This window comes from Rutidosis leptorrhynchoides, chromosome 3, assembly GCF_046630445.1.
Source record: "Rutidosis leptorrhynchoides isolate AG116_Rl617_1_P2 chromosome 3, CSIRO_AGI_Rlap_v1, whole genome shotgun sequence".
Classification (NCBI taxonomy): Eukaryota; Viridiplantae; Streptophyta; class Magnoliopsida; order Asterales; family Asteraceae; genus Rutidosis; species Rutidosis leptorrhynchoides.
In genome coordinates, this window is record NC_092335.1 from 234196794 (window position 1) to 234217267 (window position 20474).

The 20474-nt window shown below is 35.8% G+C and overlaps 2 protein-coding genes across 2 annotated transcripts; both read left to right on the plus strand.

Moving 5' to 3' along the window:
- The first annotated feature begins 642 nt into the window (after nucleotides 1-642).
- LOC139900870 (uncharacterized) lies at nucleotides 643-3354 on the plus strand. Its single transcript, XM_071883621.1, has 3 exons — nucleotides 643-877; nucleotides 1291-2910; nucleotides 3302-3354. The coding sequence occupies exons 1-3, from the start codon at nucleotides 643-645 to the stop codon at nucleotides 3352-3354; spliced, it is 1908 nt and encodes a 635-aa protein (XP_071739722.1).
- Nucleotides 3355-3643: 289 nt separating this feature from the next.
- On the plus strand, nucleotides 3644-4779 carry LOC139900871 (uncharacterized). The gene is made up of 2 exons (XM_071883622.1): nucleotides 3644-3794; nucleotides 4070-4779. The coding sequence occupies exons 1-2, from the start codon at nucleotides 3644-3646 to the stop codon at nucleotides 4777-4779; spliced, it is 861 nt and encodes a 286-aa protein (XP_071739723.1).
- The last annotated feature ends 15695 nt before the right edge of the window (nucleotides 4780-20474 follow it).

The window sequence follows — 20474 nt, forward strand, 5'->3', positions numbered from 1 at the left end:
ATGAACATGTTGAATCAATACAGTGCTGTTGCACAAGCATTCCGAATGGCACGTGATTGGTCTGCTAACAACACATCAGCGGAATTTCAGCTTCGCTTGCATGCTAAGGTGACAAACTCACGGCAGTATAACACCCCAACTGTAGCTGAGGTGGTCGCGTTGATAACAAGTGACTTTGGGCAGTGTACGACTTCACGGGATATCATTGTGCAAAAAAAAAATTGCCCGCCCAAAAGGATATCGGAACTCCACCAACTATATATGGCATTGCAATACCCTTTATTATTTCCATACGGCGAAACAGGGTATCACGAGGAAATCCCCTATCGTAATAACAATGGAAGATGGAAAACCAATAGAGGGTTTGTCACCATGCGAGAATTCTATTGCTATATGATTCAGCAACGTGAAAGTGAAGGCACCACACTACTAAGAGGTGGTCGGTTATTTCAGCAATATTTAGTGGACGCATAAACAGCTGTAGAAGAACAGCGGCTTAAATGGCTAAGGAATCACCAAAATGAGCTACGCCTGGACCTATATAATAATGTCTGTGACGCTGTTACGCGCGGTGACACGAAAGCGACGTCAATAGGAAAAAGAATCATTTTACCATCTTCACATACCGGGAGCCCAAGATATATGGTGCAGAACTACCAAGATGCAATGGCACTATGTCGAGAGTTTGATAATCCGGATTTATTCATCACTTTTACATCTAACCCTAAATGGCCAGAAATTGAATGCATGTTGTCCTACATAGAGGGTCAACGAGCACCTGATCGGCCAGACATTGTTACAAGATTGTTCAAGCAAAAACTCTATTCCCTCAGGAATGACATAATGAAATCACACATATTTGGTACAACTGAAGTAGGTAACACTTCTAGATCCTTACATATGCTATTAAGGCTTTTTAATCCTCTAAACTCCCTGTTCTTACCACATTCTGCCTGCACTCTCTGCTCAGCAGCCCTCACACGACCCTGTTATTATTTATAATGGCCTGCTAATTATTAAACACATTACACTTTCACACTTTTATTATAATCTCTGTTCAGGACCATAATAATGATGCAATATTTGACTAATAACTTAAATACCCTGTTAAATAATGGAGACATTTACCTACTTACCCTACACTTTAGTAACTGTCTGGCCACATACAATTAGCGCGAAAATATATACCATACTCAGGATCTGAAACTGCCTGAATTTTAATACTGTTTGAGCTGACTTTGGTTTTAAAAAGAAATCCATCATAATATCCCCCGCGTAATTTTGTTGCAGGTATAAACATAATAGAATTTCAGAAACGCGAATTACCCCATGTGCATATGCTAATTTGGCTGACACGTGATTACAAATGTAAGAGCCCATCAGAAATTGATGATCTCATATCCGCTGAAATCCCATCTCCGACTCATGACCCAGAAGGATACAAAGCTGTTAGCGAGTACATGTTACACGGGCCGTGCGGTGGAAAAAACACAGACGCCCCTTGCATGGTTGATAGAAAATGCTCGAAACATTTCCCTAAACCCTATTATGCAGAAACAACGATAAATGAAGATGGATACGCAAACTACAGACGGAGGAACAATGGAGAAAAAGTAACCAAAGGCAAAAGTACGCTTGACAATAGCTTTGTTGTGCCTTACAACAGATTCCTCCTCCTCAAATACAACGCACATATTAACGTGGAATGGTGTAATAGATCTCGGGCTATCAAGTACTTATTTAAATACTTAAACAAAGGGCCCGACCGAGCAACAATAGTGATACAAGAAAATCTAACTACTAATGAGAACTCCTCTGTAGAAAAGGTAACCGAAGTCGATGAAATTCAAAATTACTTAGATTTTCGCTATCTATCACCATGTGAAGCCGTTTGGAGAATGTTTTCCTTTGACATCCACTTTTCTCAACCATCAGTTATCAAGTTGTCCTACCATTTACCAAATCAGCAGGCTATCACTGTCCACGATTCACAAAACCTTCCCGCACTGTTACATAGGGAAAGCATAAAGGAAACCATGTTCACGCAATGGTTTGCGCTTAACACCCGGGATCAGAATGCAAGAAACTTGACGTACGCAAAAATTCCTATACATTACGTTTGGAACCAGGACGCAAAAGAATGGTCCCCTCGAAAACAAAGAATGTGTATTGGGAGTATTGTATACTCAAATCCTGCGTCAGGAGAACGTTATTATCTTAGGATGTTGTTAAATATAGTCAAAGGCCCCCGATCATTTGAAGATATTCGACGAGTCAACGGAACATTACACCCCACATTTAAAGATGCTTGCTTTGCACACGGGTTGATAAATGATGATAAGGAATGGACAGAGGCAATATCCGAGGCTACATTATGGGCATCTGGTGCACAACTTCGTGATCTTTTTGTCACCATTTTGCTTTTTTGCAACGTAAGTAAACCAATCAACCTATGGGAAAAACACTGGGAAGCGTTATCGGACGACATTTTGCGTAAAAAAAGGAAGCTGTTTAATTACCCAGAGTGGATCCTAAGCGAGACTCAAATCAGAAATTATTGCTTGGTCGAAATACAAGCAATCTTAAATAAAAATGGTAAATCTCTATCGGATTACCCGGATCTTCCACAGCCCGACCAATCCCTCCTTAGCCAGCTGGACAACCGTCTAATACGAGAAGAACTAAACTACAATCTTAAAGAAATGGAAACTCTGCATAACAACCTTTATAGCTCTCTCAACCCGGAACAACTTAGTATTTATCAAGCGGTTATTGCAGCTGTCACACAAAAAAAGGGAGGCCTATTATTCCTATATGGACCTGGAGGAACCGGGAAAACGTTTGTTTACAACACCATACTGACCAAGCTACGGTCCGAGAAGATGATCGTCCTTGCAGTCGCATCCTCAGGTACACTCACTGTTAAAAAATACCATCAATGCACACAGACATCAGGTTTACATTAAATTTGTACAACACAACCTCATCAAACCAAATTTCTTACTATCATCGAGAACCACATTTTACACGCCTGTTATATTACTGTCTATTTCATTGTGAAAGACTAAAGAATTTTTCCCATTTGAAAATGTAATAAATATGAAATTAGGTATCACATATGTATCAGATATTATAATCATGGGTCAGGATATTATTAGTTTTGAAAGGATCTCTCATTTTCACCATATTTATTACGGATGTTGTGAAAATAAAAGTTTTCAACATATATATTTTAGGAAACATGGTATTCTATTTTTAATATTTTTTTTATCCTTACTAATTTATTCATTATTAATTTTAGGCTACATACTTTATATTAATATTCAAAGGGAAAAAAGGCCACAGAAGCATTAGCCTATGGTTATTCATATCGTTATATTTATTTCATATAAACTATTAGGGTCATTGTAGCAGCATAAAATTGAGCACAGATAACCAATACCCTTTTAAATCAATTTATAATCCCTAACACCCTTAATACGCAGGAATAGCTTCGCTACTTTTGCCAGGAGGACGAACTGCACACAGTAGATTTGTCATCCCGTTAGAACTCTTGGAAAATAGCACCTGCGGCATAAAATAGAAGACGCACCTTGCAGACCTGATTCAGCAAGTAAGGATGATAATATGGGACGAAGCGCCCATGACTCAACGATTTGCATTTGAGGCGTTGGATAAAACCTTGTGGGATATTTTAGGCGCAAAAGACAACGCAAACAGAGGCAGGCTCTTCGGAGGTATGCCTATTCTACTCGGAGGTGATTTCAGGCAAATTTTACCGGTGATACCAAAAGGTAAACGACAGGAAGTGATCCAGCTTGCATTAACCGATCTGATCTATGGAACCATTGTCAGCTCCACAGATTGACGCGAATTATGCGGGTAAATGAATGCACTTTAAACGGTCACGTTGATACTCGGAAAAGGGAATTCAATAAATGGGTCCTCGCTATTAGTGACGGCAAAGTCCCCGCTTTATCCAAAGATGGGGAAGATGAACCAACATGGATACACATTCCAGGGGAGTTTATTGTTTAATCTGACAAGCCCCCCATTGACGCTATTGTAGACACCGTATTCCCAGATTTCATACGGAGACATAGAGACGAAGACTATTTACGAGAAAGGGCAATTTTGACCCCAAGAAATGATGACGCCGACGAGATTAATAAACATATGTTTAAGAAGCTAGAATCTCAAACAATGACCTTTCAAAGCTCGGACGAAATTTGCAAAGGGTCAACTGACGCGCTTGAACAGCAACAATCATACCCGGTTGAATTTTTAAATAAACTTAATTTTCCCCATGTCCCCCCTCACAAGTTGAAGCTAAAAATAGGACAACCAATAATGTTGCTACGCAATCTGAACCCCACACGGGGCATGTGCAATGGAACCCGACTTATCATAACGGACTTTCAAAAATTCGTAATTCAAGCTCGCATCATTACTGGCTCCCATATAGGCAACACGGTCATAATACCCAGAATAGTCCTTACATCCACCCAATCTAAGTGGCCTTTTGTCATGCAACGCATACAATTTCCCGTGAAACCTTGTTACGCGATGACGATCAACAAAAGCCAGGGGCAATCACTCGAATTGGTGGGACTCTATTTGCCAAAGCCGGTCTTCAGTCACGGACAACTATACGTCGCAATGTCGAGAGTAACCAGCCCCGACGGACTGAAAATAGTCATGATCAACGAATCCAAAGACGGAATGCAGAACCATACGCGAAACGTGGTGTACAAGGAAATTTTCACAAACCTACAATAAATTTTATCAAGGTACACCGTCTCTCAACCGATTCCCATATTTATGTCAGGTTTGTGTTTATTATAAAGTTATACCAAATTAGTGATATATGCCATGAACACATACTATTTTTCCCCCTTAAAAGCATTTACCGTTTGTGGCAGCTTAAAAATTCACAGCTAGGTATTGTTCATACATGGTATGATGCAAAAAAAAAAAAAAAAAAAAAAAAAAAACAACTTTATTTTTAACTATATTGACAGTTTTATAAACTAAATACGTCTACCAATAAGAGCCACCATATTTGTGTTATTATCATCGCACTTTTAGCAATTGCGTACATGTTACATATTTATGTGTGTATGTGTCTTCGTAAATACAATGCAGTTTGTTTCAATTTATGCAAGAATAAGAGTGCCCCTGTACCAGTAGTTTTCTGCCTGCTTTAAATTCGCTATAACATTGACATTGGTAATCAAATTATCACCCCTGCAACATTTAGGTTTACAATAAAAGAATGTATACTCACTTTTCTATTTACATTGTCTCATACTGACATTGCAGACATCGTAGATAACCATCTTTCGCCTAACGTTGTACACATGAAAGAGGTCATTTTCGGCAGTCGTACAACACCACTTCTTCAGGTCAGAAGCCACAATATTTAAATATGAACATTTAAAAGAGGCACTTCGTGATGAATGTTATTATTTAGGCGGAAAAACGATCGACAAAAATAACATTCAAGATAATATTGTTCGTGAAGAATATGAACGTTATTTTTTTTTTCATATTTTGTGAAGTAAAATTTAGCCCGATTTAGAGTTTAGGGTTTAGGATTTGGCGTTTTGGATTTATTCCATAAACCGAAAACACCAAACCCTAAACCCTAAACCCTAAACCCTAAACTCTAAACCGTTCGTGTTAAAAACTCAATCTAAATCCTAAATCTAAATCCTAAATCTAAACCCTAAATCTAAACCCTAAACCCTAAATTTCTAAACCCTAATATCTAAACCCTAATATCTAAACCCTAATAGCTAAAACCTCAACATACGCTCGGAAAAAACGATAATTGTTATATATTACTTCTTCGAGCGTTTTCCCACCAAAATAAAAACATTTATCACAAAGTGTCTCTACTAAAACATTTTCCCCCGCTTGATTACTTCCCTCTTGATCTTACCACTATATATATATATATATATATATATATATATATATATATATATATATATATATATATATATATATATATATATATATATATATATATAATGCAATAAAAGTTCTTTTTACTGAAATTAGTGTCCTTCCTCAAATGAACACTTTCAAACGACAATATTCGTCACATGAAATGGTACACCGATCACTATATATATATATATATATATATATATATATATATATATATATATATATATATATATATATATATATATATATATATATATATATATATATATATATATATATATAATGCAATAAAAGTTCTTTTTACTGAAATTAGTGTCCTTCCTCAAATGAACACTTTCAAACGACAATATTCGTCACATGAAATGGTACACCGATCACTCACAAATAGTATATAGGATAATAATTAGCATAAATTATATGTATTTTCTTTTATTTTTTTTATGTATGTGTGTGTATTGTATATTTACTTATTTTAACATTTAATTATATTAAACATTGAGTTGTAGTTCAGCTGATAGTGACCTGCATCTCTTAGAGAGAGGTCAGGAGTTCGACTCCGTTGGGCTGCAACATTGCACTCAACGTTATCCCTGATTTGAAGTATCCACCCAGGTCGTCTTTCGCTTAGTGCGAGGGCAGCGGGGAGGGGGGTTTTACCGTCCATGTCCTCAGATTGGTCTGGGTTTTCTCCAGGGCGATAGTTGGGGGCGGGTTATGCAACTACGAGAGATGAACGCGTTGGTGGTTAAGTCCTCCTGAATGATCTCAAACTGATGTTAAAATAATATATTTAATCATATTAAATTAATTACCAAGGTGAACAAGTACGTATATTAGATCCAACAAGAAACGTAAATGTCCTAGAGATTGGGAAGTATCGATCATATCAAGGATTTAGAATAATTTAATTAATGTCCATGTACATTAGATTCTAAGCAAGTGGGAGGTGATCCTTCCACACTTATTTTTAGTCCTTCCACACCAATATATGTTAAATAGGGTTGTACCAATATATGTTAAATAGGGTTGTACCCTTAAAAGTAATACGGAGTACGAAGTACCGAGTATTAAAATGATTTAATAAATAAAATAACACCATCCACAGACATGTATAAGAGTGCTCCCAATAAAGACATGATTTCTTCCAGGACTAGCCAACCATTCAGCGCCACATCATCACTTCCATCTCACTTCCTTCCCAAAACTAAACTCAGGACTAAACACTCTCAACAATGACACTCCTCCTTCCATATTTTTATTTTCTTTTTTAATTTTTTTTTATAATATCAGGTAATTAAAATTATTTAAATAAATCTTATATTTATTAATAATATTAAAAGAATTATTAATTATAAAATTACATTTAATTAAAACTTAAAAATTAATCAAATATCAAAAAATAAAATGAAATAAAAATATAAAATAAAGTACTAGTAAATGATTTTGGCCACAAATTTTTGGACCCACAATAATAATATTTATTTAAAAATATCTTCATCTTCTATATCATCACCATCACCACATTTCATCTTCTTCATTTGATTCCATTACCACCATCTCCATTTTCTTAAAGCTTCAACCTCTTTGTGCATTATTCTCCATTTCAGAAAAATAAAAAAAATATATATATAATAAACTCAAGATTTCCGTCCACAAATCTGATTGAAATTGACGAGTGGAGAGACGGAGGGGTGTGGGCGGCACCTTGGCGGCACCTGGGCGGAGATGGTGCCATCGGCGTCCACCTGGGCGCGGCTGTGGGCGGCCCTGTGGACGGAGCGTTGGGAGCTCTCTAACACGTGTCACTTATTTCTCTCTTTTCGGAAGCTAAACCCCCCAAATTTTAAATTTGAATTTTCTCTTAATTATTTTAGTGTTGAAAATCCCCACCACCACTATGAAAATCGAAATCTTTTTACAAACTTGTTGAATAACGAAGTGCCGGCACCGCCACGCACCAACCATAGCAAAACCGCCGGAAATTTATTTGGGTTCTTTTAAATTGATAGGAGGATAATGAAGTTGTTGTGGTGGTGGTGGGATATGTAATTAAGGACAAAGATAATAAAAGTTTGAAGAGTACGCATCGATGGAGGCGGAGCAACACTCCTAATAAATAAACACAATTTGCTATTTGTGAATTTGCAATTGAATATTTAAACCCAATTAGTTTTCTCTAAGTCATCACTATCTACCCAAACTAAGAACAAAAATACGGAGTAATAATTTGTGAAGAAATTGTTGACCGGCTTAAGTGAGTTTAAAAGAACATATATAAAATTAGAGAGAGAAGAAATTATTAATGCTGGTGATTGAGTTTAAAAGATATCGAAGTTTGATCGGAGAAAAAGAAGAAATAGGGGAAATATTTCAGTTACCAATTTTGTTTTTTGTTTTTTTTTTTAACTTTTTATTTATTTTGTAAAAGGGTATATTAGGGAATTTATAATAAATGGTGTGGATGGATTAAAATCAGTGCGCGGCAGGATCATCTCCCTAAGTGGAATATATTTTTTATGGGAAGGATTGAGTTTAAAAAGTATTTAAGAGTATCTTTAAAAACAAAATAATATATGCATCTTTTTAAACTTCTACTCACCTATTTTTACATTATTTTCAACATCGCCAGCAAAAATATAGGATAATTTTTTATGAAAAAAATAAATAAATAATATTAAAATAGATCATAATTTTTAGTGGTGTTACAATTGATTAACCATTGTCTAAGTGAAAGATCCCAAAGTTCTTTTTTACATTTATTAATGCTGATGAAAAAGATCAATATTTTATCAACACAATCAATCTACAATAACTAAACAAAACTGAAACGTGAAACGTCAAACACATTGAACTAAATCCCTATTCTTTAAACTTCACTAAAATCAAGGAAAACGAATCGAATAAACTAAAAACTCGCCAAAATGATGAGAACCCCTACTCTTAGATTAATAAAAACATTTTTATCAAAATTTTAAAATGTTATTCTTGTTATAATATGGTTGTTTATGATAACTTCTAGTGCTCTAATCTTACTATAACCTTCTTAATTAAGTGAGTAGAGAGTATAGCTGGTAGTGTGACGACCCGACAAAATCGTCATTGATGGCGCCGTCAACTTAGGTCTCGTTATGTGTAACGACCCTGACTTTTTCATCTTTAATTAATAATGGTTATTATTAATACTTGTGATTTAATGAATGTATTTTAGTACATTTACTTGGCACCGTACTTGACTTTTAAATGCCCGAAACGTCTTTGTAACACGCGTACATTACACGAATAATATTTTTAGAATATTATTTACATTCATGATTGATTTTATTAATCATTTTAATTAACTAAGGTTATTAGTTAATTACTTGGGCTTTTATTGGATTAAATTGTTAATTACTTGAACTTGGGCTTTCATTAGTATTAATGGACTTTAGAAGCCCACCCTACTTCTTTAATGGACTTATTAGCCCATTTTAATTATGCAAGCATTACTTTAGAATGAAACTAGATTGATTAAGTTAAAGGAGAATCTAGTTACCATTTACTTGCACCATGTTCCCATGCAAACACCCTATAATAACCAACTTTTTAAGACATTACATGAAGTAACTTGTGGACCTTGCTCCTCCCCTTTTTTCCTTGCAAGCCAACAGCCAAAGAGGCCTTTAGAGTGTTTTTGGTTCATTTTTTTTTATTACTTCATTCACTAGTCTCCATTTTATTACACACACACAATACTTGTTTTCATTTTTCTCTCAAATTCTCTCCTTTCTTGTAAGTAACAAGAACTTCTTTTTCTCCCTTTTCTTTTGGCCAAAACCAAAACATGAACACCTCTCATCATCATTCTTTGTTGTTAATTTGTTACTTGTTCTTTGTTGTAGCTTACTTACTTGTTATTGTAGTTATTACTTACTAGTATTTAAGAATCAAACTTTTTAGTTTGTTCTTCTTTTTATCTTGTATTTACAAGAACACACAAGAACTAAACTTTCTAGTTTATGTTTTACATTTAATGTCTTAAAGATTGTAAGTTCATGTGTTGTTAAAATCATACTTGTGTTCATGAAGTAAACTTAAAGTCTACTTCCATAAAGATCAAATCTTTGGTTGAATCTTTAAAGTATGAACAACCCATCAATTTGTTTCTTGTTCATTTAGTTTACTACTTCATTTACTTGCACTTTAATTTCATGTTTGTTGGTTGTTATTGGTCAAATGTTACTAGTTAACTTTGATCTCATTAATCTTGAACTAAAATTAACTTTAAAAGTTCAAGAACATGTAAGTAAGTTTCTTTAATTATAACTTGGTACACTTATGCTAGATCTAGACTTTTGAGTCTTGGATCTTCAAGATCAAACTAAAGAACTATGTTCTACAACTCAAGATCTTGATTTCATGAGTTTACTTTTAAGTTTGTAACTTATTATTAGTTTTAAAGTTCATGTATGTGTTAGATCTAAGACTTTGATGTAACTTTGGTTCATCAAAACACTTGCAACACTTAAGTGAGTTATACTTCATGTCTTAGACTTACACTTGGGTTATGATGGTCAAACCTTGGTGAAAATGATGCAAACACATCAACGAGTTGTACACTTGAAGCTATATGCATCAAGGATGAGAACCATGATAAGCATCGAGCACCAAGAACCACCGGAACCTACTGACCCTACTGTTTTATTATTTCTGTGTCTGACCCGTATGACCTGGGCTACTGTAATTATGATTTTCAGATAGCTCTGTTCGAGTATATAACTTTTCATATAGGACTCGTCTTAATCCGAGTTACGGTTTAGGATTTATGGCCCTCCGATGGTCACTATGTCCTTTTAACGTTGTGCAGAAATTTCTGACCTACTCGCACTTAGACCGTCGCCACGGTCAAAAGAAGACAAGTTTGCTTCTGTAAATTTTACCACACTTAAAGGACTCATAGACGGAGCCATGACCACTGGTCTCACCTTATTTCAGTAGGTTTAGAGGCCGTGGTGACTGACCGAACTCAGCCTTTGTTTTAAACTACTTTCATAAACGAAACCTACTTTACACCTTTTGTTTGATGATGAATGATGATGACCTTTAAGACCTTATTTACATACTTTTAAACCTATTCGGACGATTTACTGACTTAGTACTATTTGACTTAGGTTGAGGACCCGTTTGGACAACCTTCATTACTTGCTTACTTTCCGAGTCATACTTTACCGCTACTTTATCATTGTGAGTTATAGCATTCCCTTTTTACTTTAACTTATTTTGGGAACTGAGAATACATGCGGATTTTATGCTTTACATACTAGGCACGAGTACTTAAACTTATATATGTGTGGGTTATACAACGGCATAAACATTCCCTTTAGCTCGGTAACGTTTAATCATTGGTTTTTGAACTGTGAACGCGAATCTTAGATATGGATCCATAGGGTTTGACATCCCCACTCGGGCTAGTCGCGCTAGCATTTAACGAGTGTTTAATACTTCGTAGACATACGCACTTGCCAAGTGTACTTTCAGGGGGTATAAAAGTTAAGTTTGTAGTGACCCGAACTTTTCCATGTTATATATATATATATATATATATATATATATATATATATATATATATATATATATATATATATATTAAATGAAATTGTTATTTACATGATTAAGTGTTTCCAACATGTTAAGCAATCAAACTTGTTAAGACTTGATTAATTGAAATAGGTTTCATATAGACAATTGACCACCCAAGTTGACCGGTGATTCACGAACGTTAAAACTTGTAAAAACTATATAATGACATATATATGGTTATATATATAGTTAACATGATATTATGATAAGTAAAAATATCATTAAGTATATTAACAATGAACTACATATGTAAAAACAAGACTACTAACTTAATGATTTTGAAACGAGACATATATGTAACGATTATCATTGTAACGACATTTAATGTATATATATCATATTAAGAGATATTCGTACATCATAATATCATGGTAATATAATAATTTAAAATCTCATTTGATATTATAAACATTGGGTTAACAATATTTAACAAGATCGTTAACCTAAAGGTTTCAAAACAACACTTACATGTAACGACTAACGATGACTTAACGACTCAGTTAAAATGTATATACATGTAGTGTTTTAATATGTATTCATACACTTTTGAAAGACTTCAAGACACTTATCAAAATACTTCTACTTAACAAAAATTCTTACAATTACATCCTCGTTCAGTTTCATCAACAATTCTACTCGTATGCACCCGTATTCGTACTCGTACAATACACAGCTTTTAGATGTATGTACTATTGGTATATACACTCCAATGATCAGCTCTTAGCAGCCCATATGAGTCACCTAACACATGTGGGAACCATCATTTGGCAACTAGCATGAAATATCTCATAAAATTACAAAAATATGAGTAATCATTCATGACTTATTTACATGAAAACAAAATTACATATCCTTTATATCTAATCCATACACCAACGACCAAAAACACCTGCAAACACTTTCATTCTTCAATTTTCTTCATATAATTGATCTCTCTCAAGTTCTAACTTCAAGTTCTAAGTGTTCTTCATAAATTCTACAAGTTCTAGTTACATAAAATCAAGAATACTTTCAAGTTTGCTAGCTCACTTCCAATCTTGTAAGGTGATCATCCAACCTCAAGAAATCTTTGTTTCTTACAGTAGGTTATCATTCTAATACGAGGTAATAATCATATTCAAACTTTGGTTCAATTTCTATAACTATAACAATCTTATTTCAAGTGATGATCTTACTTGAACTTGTTTTCGTGTCATGATTCTGCTTCAAGAACTTCGAGCCATCCAAGGATCCGTTGAAGCTAGATCCATTTTTCTCTTTTCCAGTAGGTTTATCCAAGAACTTAAGGTAGTAATGATGTTCATAACATCATTCGATTCATACATAAAAAGCTATCATATTCGAAGTGGTAAACTAGTAATCACTAGAACATAGTTTAGTTAATTCTAAACTTGTTCGCAGTTAATCCTTCTAACTATACTTTTAAAATCAACTATACACATGATCTATATCTATATGATATGCTAACTTAATGATTTAAAACCCGGAAACACGATAAACACCATAAAACCGGATTTACGCCGTCGTAGTTACAACCGGGGGCTGTTTTGGTTTGGATAATTAAAAACTATGAAAAACTTTGATTTAAAAGCTATACTTCTGGGAAAATGATTTTTCTTATGAACATGAAACCATATCCAAAAATTATGGTTAAACTCAAAGTGAAAGTATGTTTTTCAAAACAGTCATCAAGATGTCGTTCTTTCGACGGAAATGACTACCTCTTTCAAAAATGACTTGTAATTTGTATTTATGACTATAAACCTATACCTTTTCTGTTTAGTTTCATAAATTCAAGTTTAATACGAAACTGTGGCCGCTTAAATCACTCAAAACGGATTAGAAACGAAGAAATGGCGAGCAAAACAAAATTGGTAAAAACTACTCATTTTAGCTACGTGAAAATTGGTAACAAATCTATTCCAACCATAACTTAATCAACTTGTATTGTATATTATGTAATCTTGAGATACCATAGACACGTATACAATGTTTTGACCTATCATGTCGACACATCTATATATATTTTGGAACAACCATAGACACTCTATATGTGAATGTTGGAGTTAGCTATACAGGGTTGAGGTTGATTCCAAAATATATATAGTTTGAGTTGTGATCAATACTGAGATATGTATACACTGGGTCGTGGATTGATTCAAGATAATATATATATCGATTTATTTCTGTACATCTAACTGTGGACAACTAGTTGTAGGTTACTAACGAGGACAGCTGACTTAATAAACTTAAAACATCAAAATGTATTAAAAGTGTTGTAAATATATTTTGAACATACTTTGATATATATGTACATATTTGTTATAGGTTCGTGAATCGACCAGTGGCCAAGTCTTACTTCCCGACGAAATAAAAAATCTGTGAAAGTGAGTTATAGTCCCACTTTTAAAATCTAATATTTTTGGGATGAGAATACATGCAGGTTTTATAAATGATTTACAAAATAGACACAAGTACGTGAAACTACATTCTATGGTTGAATTATCGAAATCGAATATGCCCCTTTTTATTAAGTCTGGTAATCTAAGAATTAGGGAATAGACACCCTAATTGACGCGAATCCTAAAGATAGATCTATTGGGCCCAACAAGCCCCATCCAAAGTACCGGATATTTTAGTACTTCGAAATTAATATCATATCCGAAGGGTGTCCCGGAATGATGGGGATATTCTTATATATGCATCTTGTTAATGTCGGTTACCAGGTGTTCACCATATGAATAATTTTTATCTCTATGTATGGGATGTGTATTGAAATATGAAATCTTGTGGTCTATTGTTACGATTTGATATATATAGGTTAAACCTATAACTCACCAACATTTTTGTTGACGTTTTAAGCATGTTTATTCTCAGGTGATTATTAAGAGCTTCCGCCGTCGCATACTTAAATAAGGACAAGATTTGGAGTCCATGCTTGTATGATATTGTGTAAAAACTGCATTCAAGAAACTTATTTCGTTGTAACATATTTGTATTGTAAACTATTATGTAATAGTTGTGTGTAAACAGGATATTTTAGATTATCATTATTTGATAATCTACGTAAAGCTTTTTAAACCTTTATTGATGAAATAAAGGTTATGGTTTTTTTTAAAATGAATGCAGTCTTTGAAAAACGTCTCATATAGAGGTCAAAACCTCTCAACGAAATCAATTAATATGGAATGTTTTTAATCAATAAGAACGGGACATTTCAGTTGGTATCCGAGCGTTGGTCTTAGAGAACCAGAAAATTTGCATTAGTGTGTCTTATCGAGTTTGTTAGGATGCATTAGTGAGTCTGGACTTCGACCGTGTTTTCTTTAAAAATGATTGCTTAACATTTTTGTTGGAAACTATATATTTTTAACATGTGAATATTATGTGATATATTAATCTCTTAACGTGTTTGATATTATGTGATAGATGTCTACCTCTAGAACAAGTCCCATTGACTCACCTAATAATAATGAAGAGTCAAATGTAAATTGGAATGATTCGTGGACTGATTCACAAGTTCCCGAAGAGGAACCGGAAGAAGAGTCGGAACCGGAAGAAGAATCGGAACCGGAAGAAGAATCGGAACTGGAAGAAGAAATAGAACCAGTGGGGGAAATAATAAAACGGTTAAGTAGAAGAAAATCCTCAATCAACCGACCGAAGTTAATTATGGTCAATGGTGTTTCCGCCAAGGAAGCAAAGTATTGGGAGGATTACCAATTCTCCGATGAATCGGATCCCGAAATGAATTCCGATGATGTTATAGAAATTACCCCAATACAATTTAATAAGGCAAAAGAGAATAATAAGGGAAAGGGCATAAAAATAGAGAAATTAGATTCCAAATACGATGAACTTTATATGTTTCGTCAACACCCGTATTTCTTAAGTTGTGACAATAACCCGGGAACCTCTAAACCACCAGGTTTTTCTAAACCAATGTGGAAAACGACGGCTCGTATTAGGGGAACATCATATATCCCTAGAAACTTGGCAAAACGAACCAAAACCGAAGAAAAAGAAACGAGCGAGTCGGAATAAGATAGTTGTATTCGTGTGGTGTAATATATGTAATATAGTGTGCTTATGCTTTATGATATATGTAAAAATTGCTTGTATTAATAAGTTTTTTTATGAATCTAACTCTTGTCTATTTTATAGTATAAAAACACAATGGATAGACAACCCAATATTTTAAGAGACCTACCCGGAGACATGATTGATGAAATCTTGTCTAGAGTCGGTCAGAATTCCTCGGCACAACTATTTAAGACGAGATCAGTTTGTAAGACATTCGAAGAACGTTCCAAGAATGCCTTGATTTATAAAAGGCTTTCGTTCAAAAGATGGGGGATATCACATTGGGAAATCCATAAGTTACGATGTGTTTACTTTGACGCATATATTGCGAGGAACCCAAATGCTATTTTACGCAACGGGTTAAGAAATTATTTTGACTCAATATATCCGAATATAGGACTTCGTGATTTAGAAAAAGTGGCTAACATGCAACATAAAGAAGCATGTTATGCTTACGGGTTAGTAATGTTCGCTTCTCACCAAAGTGAGAACAAGAACATCGGGCTACAACTATTAAACAAAACGTTCCCACAAGTGACGGAGTCGGTAATTGGGGTAAGAAATGAGGTTTTTAGGTTATTACGAGACTGTTGGTCATTACGTAACCTTCATCCTTTTGACGACGTTACAACACATTGTCTTACTATCGGTTACAACGGTTATGTTCCACAAAACCAAGGATGGGAAGTAGTATTAGTAAAACCAGAAGGCATGACTTGTTTCTGGACGTATGAATTACGTGTCTTTATTGCCTTTGCTGAACGCCTTATTTATTAACTAGAATTATCTTCGCAACTACTTTGTATCAAAGTTTTATGTGCTATATTTCATGCTATATGTAAAAAAAAGCGGTATTGTACGTTTGCAAGTTATTGTATAAAGGTTTGAATATGATATTTTTTTTTGTGATTAGTTTTTCATATAGAATTGTTGTAGTTGAAATGGTATGTTAGCTACTAAGTATGAACTTAACGGGTAGGTACTACCCGAATTAAAGAGTATAAAACGCTAATATGAAGAAAGAGCTTTTATAAATAAGTTCATATTACGCTACGAAATACTATTGACTACTCTTGATATTCTATATGATTAACTCGTTTCATTTGACTATTTTGAAGGAAATGGCACCGACTACTCGACACACCTTGAATATGAGCGAAGAGGAATTTCGTGCCTTTCTTGCTTCAAACATATCCGTAGTACAGGCTGTGCTACATACCAACAATAACCTTGGATCTAGCAGTACAGGATATCGTGTAGGATGCTGTAACAACCCAACCCGTTAACCAACCAAAAACGCGGAATAAAAAAAAATTTAAAACTGATCTGGAGGGTGCGCGGCGCGCACCACTGCCTATGCGCGGCGCGCACAAGGCCTGAGACAGTTCTGATCAAAATGTCCATTTTTCGCGAAACGATCTTCGACTTCCCGACACTTTTAGACCAAACGCTTTTCACAACAATTTATATTAGTTAAAACTAACGCGTTCCAATAATAAAATGAGTTTTACGAGACCGGGCCCACATCGGCCGTTTTACGACTTTCGTACAAAATACAAGTTTTCGACCACATGATTTTTAACACAAAATAAAGACCGAGCATGGCGATTGGGGATACGCTACCCAATCCTAATCAATCCAAAAGCAAGATCTTCTAAAGCAACTATGCAAGTCCTCTAATCCTCGCGCTTACCCGAGCCACCATCCGCATGCAATCTATAAAAAGAGTCAACAACGAGAGGGTAAGCTAACGCTTAGTGAATGATAATATACTACATACATATATATGTATAAAATGAATACGCCACACAAATATCAAATACCCCATACCGAACAACCAAGCATAAAGGCAAGCTAGTCTAGGCGTACCGTACAAACACTAAGCACGAGCTAAGATACAACAACAAAAATATAAGTTCACCAACGACGATGTGAACCACGCCAAATAGCTACACCCGGAGGGTTAGCTACAACACAACAATACATTAATATATAACAATATAAACGAACAAGGTTAACACCTTAACCCAATACCGAGAACCAAATACCACAATGAAGATTGGCCGAACTACACGAGCCTTAGTAATCCGAAACCACACGAGATTACTATCTTCACAACATCGAGGTTGGCCGAACTACACGAGCCTTAGTAATCCGAAACCACACGATATTACTACCTCAATAAGATGACCGAACTACACGCGTCATCGTGAATCCGAACTACACGCGATTCATTTTTCCAACTCAAACCCACGGTCACGGGATTATAAAATCCACCACATCGGGGTTATCCACAACCACATCACAATACATGTGATAACGTACACACAAGTGTACACCTTGCCAAAAGGAGGTCAACCAAAATGCACAACCGTGCCAATTGGACTCATACCAAAGTCCATCGAATCCACCTATATGTGAAGTGAGCTCTATAACCGAGAACCACTTCACCCGACCCGCACCCATCCTACACATACATATGCACATAGGATATTAACACTCACCTTGTCGCCTTGATGAATGCTTCCAAGTAAACCGCAACTCGCCAATGGAAAGTACCTATTCCATTATCACATATTCAACAACACACTTAGATTGGATTTACAAACCAAACCAATTTGACACTTAATGCAAATTCGACCCAAATGCACTTCCAAGTACAAACCGTGCCCATAATTAACCAATAATCACTAACACTAGTGAGAATGGTCCTAACACGCCAATTAAACCCGAAGACAAGTGTTAAACACTTACAAATCTCCAACATGCCCATAAACCCTAATTTTGACCCATAAGGTCAAAATCTCACCATTTACAAGTTTTGACACCAAAACACCTTTAACACGGTTTTATACTTCAACTTAATCCATTTTAAGTTTATAAACCTCATTAAATCGCCAATTGGGTCATAATCATCACTAAACCCTAATTTTGACCCAAAGTCAAAACTAGTCAACCAAATAACCCTAAATGGGTTTCAATACTTCCATAATCACTAACTTAAGTGATTGAACCCAATTTCAAGTCCTAATCATGGCCAATTAGTTCACCAACCCAAAATCCACCAACAATAACAACAAACCCGATTACTAGCATCACTAAACTCACTCCAAGAGTTTAAATGGGTTTCTCATCAATTTAAGTTCAAACCCTAACTTGATTATCAAAATCAAACAATGAAATTCGGAGTTAGAACTTACCACAACCACCAAAACGTAGCTAGGAACGAGGTAAACAACTTTAAAACCCGAGACTTGATCAATTCAAGCTCCTTCTTCTCCAAAACCCCAAATCTCTCTCTAGAAATCTCCCTCTCTCTCTAGAATGATTTGAGAGTGTTAATGGATGTGAAATGTGATCCAAAATTGAATCTAACCAGCTGATATGGCTTCACATCCGGCCTCAAGTGAAAAGACCAAAAAGCCCCTCATTAAACCCAAAATAGAAAAAATAGAATTCTGTCGCTGGGCTCGTGCGCGGCGCGCACCCATGTCTGGGTAGAATCTGAGCTTTGTTTAATTACACAATGCTTCCTGCACTTTATGTAGCATAATTACACTTCCGTATAATAAATATTAGGATCTTACAACTCTCCCCCACTTAGAATCGATCACGTCCTCGTGATCCTCGTCACTTAACCAAATGGACCACACTCCACGGTCCTCAAACATAAGTCCCAACCGACCTTCCTAGGCAATTCTTCCCAATGAATCGCCTTTAAAAACTAAATCGTCACCCGCGATTTATCAAATCCACCAATCCGAGCACTAAAACCATGCTCATTCCCCAATATCGGGAGAATTCAACCAATCTCGTGCCGAGATATCAATCCCTCAGCGTACTCTTACCGAGTAAAACGCTAAAAGCAACCAAGTCTCAACCTAAGGTCAACAACCCGAAACGATGAAGACCGAACCAAACGAATCCTTACGGATAACACCAATCACTAAACATCCCTTGTAGTGCGCAATACGACCAATACGCAACTACCGTAACATCATAACAAACGGTTAAAACCGATAGCGCCCAAAACGATCATGGCAACGCTAGATCCCAAGGTGTACCAAATCGACTATCGTCACACCCGTAACAACATGTGAGCGAAACACGGCTATCGCATCACTAAATCATACAACATGGTCCTCACGACCCCACCATCGGTGTATAAACAACTGATAGTTCCCACAACATGGTCCTTACGACCCCACCATTGGTGCATAAAACAACCAATAGATCACACCACACGAAGGCTGGCCAAAAACACACGCGCCTTAGTGAATTCGAACTACACGCGACTCACTACCTTCACCACAACACAATCAGGAATGGCCGAACTACACGCGCCATAGTGAATCCGAACTACACGAGAGTCACTATCCCAGAGGAATGACCGAACTACACGAGTCATTTGTGAATCCGAACTACACGAGACTCACTCCTCAATACAATGACCGAAACCACACGAGTCATTTGTGAATCCGAACTACACGAGATTCACTTCCACAATAAGATGACCGAAACCACACGCGTCATCGTGAATCCGAAACCACACGCGATTCACTATCATGATGAAGTCAGCGGACCCGAAGATCATGCTTCACCAATCAATAATCCCATGATGAAGTCAGCGGACCCCGAAGGTCATGCTTCACCAATCTTAACATCGGATGAAGTCAGCGGACTCCGAAAGTCATGCTTCACCGATATAACACCTCGCTCATGATGAAGTCAGCGGACCCTAAAGGTCATGCTTCATCAATCACCAATACCATGATGAAGTCAGCGGACTCCGAAAGTCATGCTTCATCAATCAACGCCCT

Bases quoted from the DNA above. Each gene is read 5' to 3' on its own strand.
- LOC139900870 (XM_071883621.1), top strand. From the start codon at position 643: ATGGTGCAGAACTACCAAGATGCAATGGCACTATGTCGAGAGTTTGAT. The intron at 878-1,290 runs GTAACACTTCTA...ATTTTGTTGCAG, and splicing joins ATTTGGTACAACTGAAGTAG to GTATAAACATAATAGAATTT. The intron at 2,911-3,301 runs GTACACTCACTG...TATTAATTTTAG, and splicing joins CCTTGCAGTCGCATCCTCAG to GCTACATACTTTATATTAAT.
- LOC139900871 (XM_071883622.1), top strand. From the start codon at position 3,644: ATGACTCAACGATTTGCATTTGAGGCGTTGGATAAAACCTTGTGGGAT. The intron at 3,795-4,069 runs GTAAACGACAGG...ACGCTATTGTAG, and splicing joins TTTACCGGTGATACCAAAAG to ACACCGTATTCCCAGATTTC.